The sequence below is a fragment of the Lacerta agilis genome, chromosome 7 (genome assembly GCF_009819535.1).
Source record: "Lacerta agilis isolate rLacAgi1 chromosome 7, rLacAgi1.pri, whole genome shotgun sequence".
NCBI classification, from domain to species: Eukaryota; Metazoa; Chordata; class Lepidosauria; order Squamata; family Lacertidae; genus Lacerta; species Lacerta agilis.
This window is the reverse complement of record NC_046318.1, coordinates 62,754,584-62,766,545: the sequence shown is the minus strand read 5'-3', so window position 1 is coordinate 62,766,545 and position 11,962 is coordinate 62,754,584. Positions and strand designations below refer to the sequence as shown.

The 11,962-nt window shown below is 41.7% G+C and overlaps 1 protein-coding gene across 1 annotated transcript; it reads right to left on the bottom strand.

Annotated features, from left to right (window-relative positions):
* Positions 1 to 6,151: 6,151 nt before the first annotated feature.
* LOC117050171 (nucleoprotein TPR-like) lies at positions 6,152 to 8,090 on the bottom strand. Its single transcript, XM_033155613.1, has 2 exons — positions 7,922 to 8,090; positions 6,152 to 7,495 (listed from the first exon to the last, which is right to left on the bottom strand). The coding sequence occupies exon 2, from the start codon at positions 7,447 to 7,449 to the stop codon at positions 6,277 to 6,279; it is 1,173 nt and encodes a 390-aa protein (XP_033011504.1). The 5' UTR covers positions 7,450 to 7,495; positions 7,922 to 8,090; the 3' UTR covers positions 6,152 to 6,276.
* Between the last annotated feature and the right edge of the window lie 3,872 nt (positions 8,091 to 11,962).

Here is an 11,962-nt window from a genome sequence, read left to right as displayed (position 1 = left end):
AAAGGACACACTCGTTAATGAATGGAATTAGCTATCATAACATGCAGTGGTGGTGAAAGGCTTAGATGACTTCTTTATTTTTTATTGAGATTTTTCAAGTAAATGAAAGTCGCATTTACATAATAGCAAACAAGACGCATAAGACATAACAGTGAACTTAGTCCTGATGCTACTTGTGGATGCACGGGGGGGGGGGGTGAGAAAACACACACAATCATGAAAAAATATACAGTGGTACCTCGGGTTAAGTACTTAATTCGTTCTGGAGGTCCATTCTTAACCTGAAACTGTTCTTAATCTGAAGCACCAGTTTAGCTAATGGGGCCTCCCGCTGCTGCTGCACCGCCAGAGCACAATTTCTGTTCTTATCCTGAAGCAAAGTTCTTAACCTGAAGCGTTATTTCTGGGTTAGCGGAGTATGTAACCTGAAGCGTATGTAACCCGAGGTACCACTGTACAGACTGCAATATGGAAAGCCAACGATGATAGTTTATAGATTTTAAGCTAAGGACCAAAATTGTTTAGGTATAACACCTGTCCATAATGGGCAATAGAGATCTGGGGGGGGAGACTGCTCCCTGTTGTCTCAAAACAAATTCAGCAAACAGAGATTAAGGGCTTATTATCCAAACTTACCTTTCCTCCAACTTATTCCAGTGGAGTTATTAAACAGCATGTTGGAGCACTCTTTTCTTTTTCTTTTTCTTTTTTCCTCCAGGGCTTTCCTTGCAGAAGCCCACTCTTTAAAGTTCAATTGGAGTAAACGTCATTCTGTGGAAAATATGAATTGACGTTTGCTCTGATTAAGATTTAAAGAGTGATTTTTACAGGGAAAACTCAGGACAATTTTTTTAAAAAAAAAAATCCATTTGGACACGGAATTTTAAAGTGCAGACCTCTGCCTGGCAAAAGAGGGGTGAAAAGTAAGTGTGGATAAGACCCAAATAACTGAGAAGGATTTTTTAGATTTAACCTCTCTAAGTTATCTGTTAAAAGTGCCCCTTTTTTGCAGCTGGCCTTCTGATGTGTTAGTAGGGGTTCCTTGCAAGAACAAAAGTAATTCTGTATCTCTGCTGTTTCTGAAAGTTATCCTCTCACAATTTAGATGAGTATCCATTATTAATCTAAGATGAGCTATCTGTAGACTGGAACCTTTGAAATGTAACATCTAATAATGGATATTGGCAATGAATTCTGTTCTTTCCATGCTTATCATCTGGGGCCCAGGACCTGCACATCTCTGAGGGATTTCTGGAGGCCAGATAGGTTTTTTTAAAATATAAAAAGGGTATACACATTTTTTAAGTTCCATTGTGCATTACACATTTATGCAAGGCTCTTTGGTAGACTAGGCATGTTCAAGTGTCTTCCTGAACATGCAAACGCTCAGATGGTGGGCAAATTTGACGGCTGTATTGGACAAATTCAATGGTACTCTGAGCCATGTTGACTCTTGCTCTCCTTCCACTGTCACAGACAGTCATGTTTCTGAATGCCAGTTTCTGAAGACCACAGGAGGGAGGAGTGCTCTTGCACTCAGGTCCTGTTGAGTGTTTCCCACAGGCATCTGAGTGGTCACTGTGAAAACAGGATGTTGGACCAGCATACTACGCAACTGTCCCACTTTAAGCATTACATCCTAGCTTTTGATCCCAATCCCGGATGCCCTGTTTTGGCTGCCATGCTCTGACCACGCCAGAGGACGGGACCAAAAGATGAAGATTTTTTTTTTCTTCATCTTGCACTGTGGCACATGTCAGTTAAATTCAGAGCTTAATCAAATAAACCCAATATTTCCTCTCTATCACTTCAGGCCTCTTCTTGCATTTTTAAAGGCAAGGTTCACAGCTGTCTTCTCTCACAGATTTCTCTTGGAGGTAAATTCATTAATTATAGCTGCATGTATCTTCAAACACAGGTGTGGCTTGTGAAACTGTACCCATAAGTAAAGATTTATTTCCTCATACGTACATTCTGTTTTCTTTTTTTTCCTATGACTGTGCTTGCACTGGCATTCTGCATCAGTTTGGGATATATATGTGTGTGTGTGTGCACACAATCAGCTCAATCCGATAATTCCTTGCAGGCACAGAACTTCCATCGCTCATACAAATCTTCCACCCACAAGCGTTTTCCCATACGCTTTAGTAGAGGGGGGCAGTTCTGTGCATACATCCCTTTGCTTTCCCACTACATCTCATTAACCTACTTACAGACCTGTTTTGCACAATTTCTTCTTCTTCTTCTTTCTTCTCCTCTCTCACTCTCATACTGCAAAATGTACAACTGTAAAAAATAAAAATGTGGTCTACTATGAACGGTTTCACACAAGCTATACCACTTGTGGAAAACCCGCAACCAACAGGATGCTGCTGGACTACAACTCCCATAATCCTTGCCTGGCTAGAGCTGATGGGAGGGTCAGGTGGCACCTGGAGAGCCATAGGTTCCCCATCCTTGAGCCACATTTCTAGAGTAAAGGGGAACTCCTCTCGTGCAAGAGGGAAGTCATGTGAAGATCTATGTATGCTCCCAGAGCAGAAGCCACTCATGTACCTCTCGACAGGCAGAGCAGGCAAGTTGTCCCTTCGGCTGCATGCAAGCTTTGCATGCAGGTAAATGTTTGATCCCAGGCGATTCTTGTTAAAGGTGTCATGCAGAAGGTGGTGGGAAAGAACTCTGTCTGCGCACCCGGAGAGCCACTTCCGGTGAGATTGGCAATGCTAGGCTAGAGACGGAGAAATAGTTTCATGTAGTAGAATGAAGCTTCTTTTCATAGAATCACAGAATTGTAAAGCTGGAAGGGACCACAAGGGTCATCTAGTTCAACCCCCTGCAGTGCAGGAATCTCAGCTAAAGCATCCATGACATCCAACCTCTGTAATCCTTTGTTTACAAAGAGAACTGTCCTTAATGAATTGTGTCATACTTTTAAACCGTCATCATCCCATGCGATGCTAAGTGCCACTTTTAACTACTAAACTCTCCCTTCTGTGTTAAATCTGTTTTCCATAGGAAACTGCCTTATGTCAGGGCAGTCTATTTGCCCACCTCACTCAGAACTGTCTTCTTTGAGTTCATTCTGTATATATATATATATATATATATATATATATATATATATATATATAAGCACATTAAATATGGCAATGCTCAGATTCTGTTGGGATGGCAGTATCCTGCCAATGCACCAAAATCTGAGAGGTTTCACCCAGAAATAGAAGTTATTTCCACAAACAATTGGCCAATTTCAAAACTGTTAGGAAGATTGTTACCTAGCACCACTGGTGTATCCCCATAGTGAAGGGTGCTGTAGACACTACTTTATGAGCACACTCCCTAAGAGATCCTGGGCAAAGCCTCAAAGGATACCAATGATTCAAAATAATTTATGCATGTGTGCCATTAACCGCTAAATTTGTCAGTGCCTTGCACGCTATAATGACTTAGCGATCTTTGCATGTTTTCTAATTACTGCAGCCCCTTCTTGCTCTTAAAATTATGCCTTCATGTTCTATGTAATTACCCTAAAGGGGTGAGATCAGAAGTTGTGCGTCACCTGCAAGATTAAAAAACAAAAAACATGGATTTTATTCTTTCTCCCTTTCATTCTCTACCTATATTGGCCAACTAATCATATCAATAAAAGTACCTCTTGCTTTTCAACTTGCAGGTGATAATTTGGGCATTTTCCAGTGACAGTTACTAAAGGTTGAACCTGTTTGTACTGAAATGATTGCTTCAAATGTCATTCCACTTGTGTCTTGCTCCTTAAATCTCACACTGCAGTGCCACCTGCTGGTAGAGATATCCTAAAGTTTGAACAAAATCATTGGAGTTGCTTGTGCTTTTTAGCAAAGCTCTTCTCACCACAAGAAACATAATATTTTGCAACAATCTTAATCTCATAGTTTTTCTTATCCCAGCACTTTGGGAAATCACACAATTTCTCTTCTTGAAAAAGACAAAAACGGTGCCTGTGAAGGAATGCTGTCTTGCCAGCCATGAACTACATCCCAAATTGGAGCTCTGTTGCTTAAGCATTTCATAGAATTGTAGAATTGCAGACTTGGATAGGGCCCTGAGGGTCATCTAGTCCAACCCCCAGCAATGCAGGGATCTCAACTAAATCATCCATAACAGATGGCCATCCAAGCTCTCCAAGGAAGGAGATTCCAGGTCCTTTAATTGTAGATGTCGAGGTCTGACCCTGGAATCATTCGTATGTGCTCTACTAGCAAACTGCAGTCTCTTCCACCACCCCCAAATGTTTGGAGGAGCCAGGTTCACCTCCCTCCCAGGAGTGGTTAAAAGCAGCTTCAGACCTCATACTTGTGAGATCCTCAATATCCAAGCACAACCAGTGGCAAGAGAGCAATTCGCTGGCTACTTCTGTCATCTCTCACAGGCCTTCTGGTTTGCCAGAACCAGCTTAAATCATGCTGGCCACATGACCCTAAAAAACTGTCTGCGGACAAACGTCGGTTCCCTCGGCCTATAGAGCAAGATGAGCGCGCAACCCCAGAGTCATCCGCGACTGGACCTAACAGTCAGGGGTACCTTTACCTTTTTGTGCCTTCTGGACTCCTAGGTTGGCAGGCTTGTGTTTCTTCAGGTTATCTACAGTGCTGACATTTCTCTTTCTTTAGAAATGAAATGCTGCTTGCTGAGCCTACAGGATCTGAAACAGCGTGCCAGAGAAAGCAGGTGTGGCATATTTATTTTTATTTTTTGATGGTGCACTTAATTATTGCTGATTTGGAAGTGGGAACTTTTTGATACACACCAGCATAAGCCAATGGTGCTTTTTTCTGCCAGAAACTCTTTTACAATTGTTTGCTATACCTCATAGAGATCAAACAGGCATGGTTATGAGTGGAAATTTTGAAACTGTGCCAGATTCATTAAAAAGGATACTGGCTCATGAGTAGGGGTTGCTGTGGGGTTCAGAGGGTGTTTTCTCTCCCCCCCCCCTTTTTTTTTTTAATTTGCATTGCAACATTTATTTATTTAAAAACATTTTCCTGCTGTGTCTTGTACATGCAGAAACACCTGTGCTGTTACAGAGCTGACCTACTTATCCAAAAATAATTTTTCCTGTGTGGCTGTAACCACTTAAAAATATGTTATTCCTAGGCGAACAAATTCATAGGGGAGATATTCCAGATCTTTTAATATACAGGCATATTGGATGGCTTAAGAGACTGGCAACGGGTGGCAATATTTTTTAACCTTTTGTGTTGTCAGTTCAAATACAGTGCATTCAGCATACACTGTACAGATTTCCTCAGGCAAGTTGTGTATATAGGAATAACGTTTGAAAGTGCTTAGCCAGTTTGGTCCATTGGAGAATGTATTAGATTTATGCCTAGGGCAATGTTTGCTCCATTATGAACTCGTTTGGTATCTTTGGGTCAGTCAGCCTCAGCTATCCATCTGTAAAATTAAAGAATTATTTGCATGCTTCTTATCTACGCCGTGTAGGTATAGGAAATCAGGACACATCTGTGGAATAGCATTGCTGACAAGATGCAAAAGGCACCAACTATCTGCACTTTCCAGAAACAAATTCCTCAGCTGGATAAATGGATCTTTGCCATGGATATCGTATTTTGTAGGGTTTGGGTTTTGATTTTCTTTTAGATGTATATGCTATTTTTGTGCTGTTTCTAAACTGTTTTTGCTGTGTTTATTGTACATCACCTTGAGACAATTGTATCAAAAATGAATAATATCATCATCAAATTGCTTATTGGACCCCACAGAGAGCCTTGATAGCAAAAGGACTGATAGGAGGCGGAATCACTTGCCCAGGAACAAGGTCCACATTTAATCCACATTCACATGAAGCAATTAAAAGGGGGGGGGGATTCTAGGATTCACACAGCCATTGTTCAAAATTCCAGCAAGGCTGACAGTCTCTTGCCTTGGTGAAATGTCACTTACATATTCATTTAGATACCCAGGTATTATGTACAACCCTAGCTTGCATCCACCTTCCTTTGCCTGGATTATCTGTTTCCAGCATCTTGTCAAGTTATAGACACACAGTTCTTTCCCACAATTATAAAGAATAATTTCACAGTCTCTTTTGCTGGCCTTGCATTTATTCAGACATGCAAGTTCCCTTTCTGCTTCACCACAGCATAATCTCTGATTCAAAAAATGCCTGCAGACTCTTGGAGGGATAGAACAAACACAGCCTCTGGAAAGAGGATCACTATACATTTGGTGACTGAAACAAGATCATTCACATTGTCCCATTCTTCCTCCAGCTCATGAATCTTTTCCTTTATTTCCCCCCATGTATTGTTGCATCTCAACCAAATGATCCTGTATTTCTTTGTTAGCTTCACTTGCACCTTTCAGATATTTGCACAGCTCCTGTATACCTTGACATAATGCTTTGCATTTTGTCTCCCATTCATCAGCAAAACTCTTGTATGAATTAGACAACTCAAAATGGCTGTTTCGTTCATTGTGGGATCTCTCTTCCATACTAGCTTGCTGCTGTACTTTTGCCTCCTTCACTTCTACTAAAAGATCTATCACCTGTTTCTGTAGATTTTCATTTGATTTTTTTAGTTCACTGACTTCCTTTTCCATGCAGGACACTTCTTCTCTCTTGTTCTCCAGGTCAAACTGAAGACCCACAATTTCACTTCTTTTTTCCCAAGCAAGAACCAGAAGTTCATCTGTTTTTGCCTTCAGTTCTGTAGCCAACCAAATGTTCTGATTATGCAAGAATTCTTTTTCATCCTCCCATTTTTGCTCAGAATACTTTATTGATCTCTGTAGATCATCCAGCTTTAACTGTAGCTCTACCTTTGCAGCATTGGCTACTGTAAGCTCTTCTTTCAGACGTTCTACATCTTCTTGAATGCGCTCCAACTCTTGAGCTGGCTTCCCCCCTATGGCTTTGGGCATCTTGGCCTTATCAGCCAATTCCAGGAAGACAGGCTCATCCCCTCCACCAGTGGGCAAAATGCAGGCCTCAAGTGGCCTATTTGGACTACTAGTGGCATCTCCCACCTGAGCCACTTCTGGTATAAATTGGCTCTCAGGCAATCTTTGTTCCTCCAAGATAAAATGCTCTACCTTTGGAACATTCAATGCAAGGCCTGCTTGGGACACTCTCTGCACAGGTCCTACCTCCTCATATTCTCTGGCAACCTGTTTCTCCTTTATTTCCCTTCTAAACATTGCTAATTCATACTTCTTCCTCTGCTCCCGTTCTATCTGTTTCTGGTGCTCCATCTCTCTCTGGTTTCTTTTATTGTCCATCATTAATTCCAATTCTTTCTGACTCTCTTTCATTTTCTTCTTGTGTTCCACTTCCAGACGTGTCATCTCCAACACCTCCTTTATCCTCCAGTAGTCTATTGAGTCAAGATCCATAGCTGCATCCTTACAAGACTCTTTTGACCTGGGTGCTTTGTTACACAGCATTCTTTAATTTCTCTCCTCAGACCCAAACAAAGTTGTTGCGCTTGTTCTGCAATCAAATTTTGAAGCATTTCAAGGTGACTCACTGGTTTTATTCCACTGTTTCAAAAATCCCACTAATGTGTATCTCACACATTCAAATATTACAAATTCTCCCCTCAGATACATAACACTTATGTATTAATAACCCATAACTTCAAATCCCACACCGCTGAGGCCAAATTGTGAATCTGCTCTCGCAGATTTAGCTCCTATATATTAGGATCCTACTCTGCTACTAAATTTTGATCCCACTCTCACAGTTTTAACTCCTATATAGCAATATCTCACAGCTTTGGATCCCACCAGGCTGCCACCAAATTGTGGCGTTTCCTGGGCAAACCTACAAGCTCCTGTCCGCAAGTTCTCACTAAAGTCAGTTCTTCAGCTACTCCTCTAAGTCCAGACTAAAAATACATGATACTGCCTATTCTACCTTTAAGAACAGCTATCCTAACTCTGCTACGTATACTTCAATTAGGCCTCTCATCTCGTTCCCCCTTTCCCTCAGAATCTCACAGTCAAATCTCTCTCCTTTCAACTGTCATTTTCCAACCGACTCTCTCTACCTGTCATTCAACTTTAACTCCGCCCACCATTCCATTCCACTTCTCTGCTGTCTGACCTTATTGCACTCACTCTTCTGTCACAGCCAAGCGTGTGGGAGGCTCATGATGTGGGGTGAGGCTCTAACCAGGGGTGGTGCATCCCATTTCACCACCTGGGGCAAGATGGGAAGGTGCTGCTATCCCGCCGTAGAATCCCCACCACCAAAGCCTGAATCCCCACCTGAGTAACGCAGCAGTGCCTCCAGTGCTTTTTTTTTCTTTAAAAAAATGTTTAGAGGTACTTTCATTTTGACTCAAGAAAATCAGCATTTTATAGTTCAAATTGGGGAAAATAAATACAGTAAATGGACAAAAGTACAAAGAACATGCTTCCGTCTGAGACTCAGGAAACACTGTGACAGGAAATGAGGCCACCATCGGGGGGGAGGGGTAGCAACATAATTGATGATTCACCGAACTATTCAATGGAACTAACAATTCACCGAGCTAAAGAAGAAACTAAAAAAATTAAAAGTTTTAGTTTCTTCTCCTGATAGATTGACAAAATGTTTAGGGGTATGTGTCCCCCCAGAAAAAAGCACTGAGTGCCTGTGAAGCAGCAGCAGCGGGTTCCAATTAGATTTCACTGAAAGCCACCACTTCGCCACCAGCAATGGAAGTTGCAAGGAAAGCAGGGAACCTGTGGGGGCACCACCTTTTGGGGTTCTGCTGCCTGAGGTGACTGCCTCAGCCTGCCTCATGGCCAGGGCAGCCCTGGTCCTAACAAACAAAGGAATTGAGGAGGGGGTGAGATCCAAATGAAGAGATTTGGAGCACTGCTGTGCGATCATACCCCAGTTATATTTTAGCCCCCTGCCCAGGGGAGAGGTGGTTTTGGCAAGCAGGTGATGGTAGGCAGGGCTGGTGAGTGAAATGAGCAAGGACACAGCATAATAAATATATATGCACTTCTATTTCCAAGAGTGTGAAGGGAAGATGGGGAGGTGCTGCTTTGTCTTTGAAGCTCAGACATCAAGCAACTTGTTATGTACTGAGTTGAATAGGATCCAAAATGCAGCAGTCTGATTGGTCCTAGAACAATAGGATTGAGATTGCAGCAGTCTGATTGGTCCACAGGAGCCACCCAATCCAGCTCCAGGTGGAAGTGAATCCACAACCCGATTGGCATACAGGAGTATCCCGGAATTAGCCAATCACGTGGGGCCCATTGTGTAAATAGTATATATAAAGCAAACGTTTTGGGGGAACTGCATTCCTCACTACTATGAGCTGAATAAAGAGCATGAAGTCACACTTGACTCCGAGTATATTTCACAACTGAAAACTGGTGAAAACTCTGTGAGTGGCATTATCATCACCAATATGGCTCATCCTCCGCCCCCCCACACTTTCCCCATCACTTGGCTTACTGCAGAAAGTATTATCTTACGGGGAAGAAACGGCTTTGTTGTGCAAGAGCTCCAAATCAGCTTGAGTTGTGCAAACTGAATTTGCCAGCATGAGATTGAATTCCCCCTAAAACAGTCTGAGAGCATACTCTATCCCTATCCGTTCAGATATTGCTGTCCATGTACACGTGTACATGGGCATTTGCTAAAGCTGGTTGGGAAGTGAGCCAAAAGGGAGAAGATGCTATTTTGTATTGCAAATGTGTGCCGCTGCATTTCTGAGGGACACCTGAAAGGCTGCCAACAACATATTTTACTTGTGCATTCCTTAACCCCCTCGCACTGAAGGAACAAGTGCTCCCTTTCCACATATGATGTATTTTGAGACAAAAGGTTTCTTTAAGATGTTCCCCCCTCCCAAGCCTTCAGGCTCCTCCTGGTCCTTTTTCAAATTACAGAGATGATGGTATACCAGGGAGAATTGTGATTAGTCTAAACTCTCCACAGCTGTAAGGGATGGATGTAAAAATTCCACTTGAGGATCCACAACTTCTGGACTCAATTTACCTACATGACACCACGACCTAAACCAAGGGAGTGCTTGAAAAAGACTTGGAGAGGCATCAGGGCTATTCAGTTTCTTCCATAGCATCAGCCACTGAGGGGCTCACAACCGCCCTGCCCAACACGTCTGTCATTATAGGGCAGTGATATTATAGGAGCCTTGAGAGGTGGAGGAAGGGGAACGGAACAACAATATAAAAAGCTCCAAGTACAAGAGAATCTAAAGAGGGCTTGCAATTCATTACTTATGGTACCAAGAGGATTATAAAACACCTTGTAACTGAAAGGCTTCGCCTGTAGCTGTTAAGGACTGCAGGCTTTGCTTTTTCTTTTTAAAGAAAAAAGAAAAAAAGGAGTCTGACGAATGTTGAGTGATCTTGGCAGGAGAAATCCAGCAATAGGTTTTCTGTCATTCTGCTTAGAAGAGACAGTGATTCTTAGTTCAGAGGGACTCTTCTGATTGTTTCCTTGGGTTACCAATGAAACACAACATAACAGAGCATTCCCTCTCTGTCACTTTTATGAATGAACAGAAAGAGACAATAGTGGCCACATGCCAAGGACTTTGAACACATGGCACACCAAACAGCATTTTATACCTATACACCTTTGGAATATTTCATGGTACCTGTGCAGCCCCAAAGAACAATAGTTATTATAAAGCTGCTAAAATTCAAGAGAGGAAAATACACGTTTCTTAATTACACTTCCTGCATAAAATGTGAAGCTGCACTGGTTTGCAAAGAGGATGGATAGATAGATAGACAGACAGACAGACAGACAGACAGACAGACAGACAGATATGTAATATATATAATGAAAAATGGTAAGAGTAACAAACATCTAGTTTGAGCTGATTTGTTCCTCATAAACTATATGCTCCATCATCATAGCTTAATAAACAAATTAATTAAAGTGTAGTGAGAGAGAAATATGTGGCCTTACTATTCAATAGTTGAGCACCTTTCTATAAATTTGTCATTCTTAGTGTTGTATATTTTTAGTCCTGAAATGGAATATAAATTTTAGTCAACAGGGCAACTATATGTCATTTTCCCTGCTAGCGAAGTAGTTGGTCTGTTGCTTGCCTTAGTATATTTCACAGAATCATAAAATCGTAGAATTGTAGAGCTGGAAGGGATCCCAAGTCTAATCCAACCACCTGCCGTGCAGGAATGAGAAAGAGCAGAGGAGGCCACTTTGAACCCACAACCCAGGGGTCTGCAACCTTTAAGACACAAAGAGCCACTTGGACCCGTTTCCAAAGGGGAAAAAAAAACTGGGAGCCGCAAAACCATTGCGACATTTAAAACAAATATAACGCTGCATATATTGTTTCTTACCTTAATGCAATAATAATAAATAACGTATAGGAGCCAATGCAAAGTATAATTAGTAAAAACAACAAGAATAAGTTCTTACTTTTTTGCATTGACTCAGGGGCGTACCCAGGATCAAAACTGGGGGGGGGGGCAAGCCATGGTCGTTCAGGTTGTGACATTTCAGCACGGAAAGGCGAATGAAACCAAAATTTTAGGGAAATTATATATAATTATAGCAGTGCTTTATTACAGTAGTTATTACAGTTATTTGCTTGGTTTTTTTAAAATTTTTATTCTAGTTACATGTCTTATACCAGGGGTGGCCAACTCCCAAGAAACTGTGATCTACTTTCAGCAGTGATCTACCCCCGTTTTTTGGGGTTCAGCTCAAAGTTGTTTTGGGGGGGTGTGGTGGGTGGGAGAGAGGGCTTCCCCCTCTAAGATAGGTTGGCAAGCGAACTAATAAAGAACGAATAAGGGGGGAATGGAAAAGTGGGGTGGAAAAATATAAATTGGGGGGGTGGGGTGGGGAGAATATCTATTAAAAATATGTATTAGTTTAAAAAATAAAAATAAAGGGGGAAAATCTTTTTCTTCTTTTTCCTTTTTTTGAAAACAAAAACAAAAGGGGAAG

Coding starts and splice junctions, on each gene's coding strand:
- LOC117050171 (XM_033155613.1), bottom strand. CDS start 7,449: ATGCTGTGTAACAAAGCACCCAGGTCAAAAGAGTCTTGTAAGGATGCA.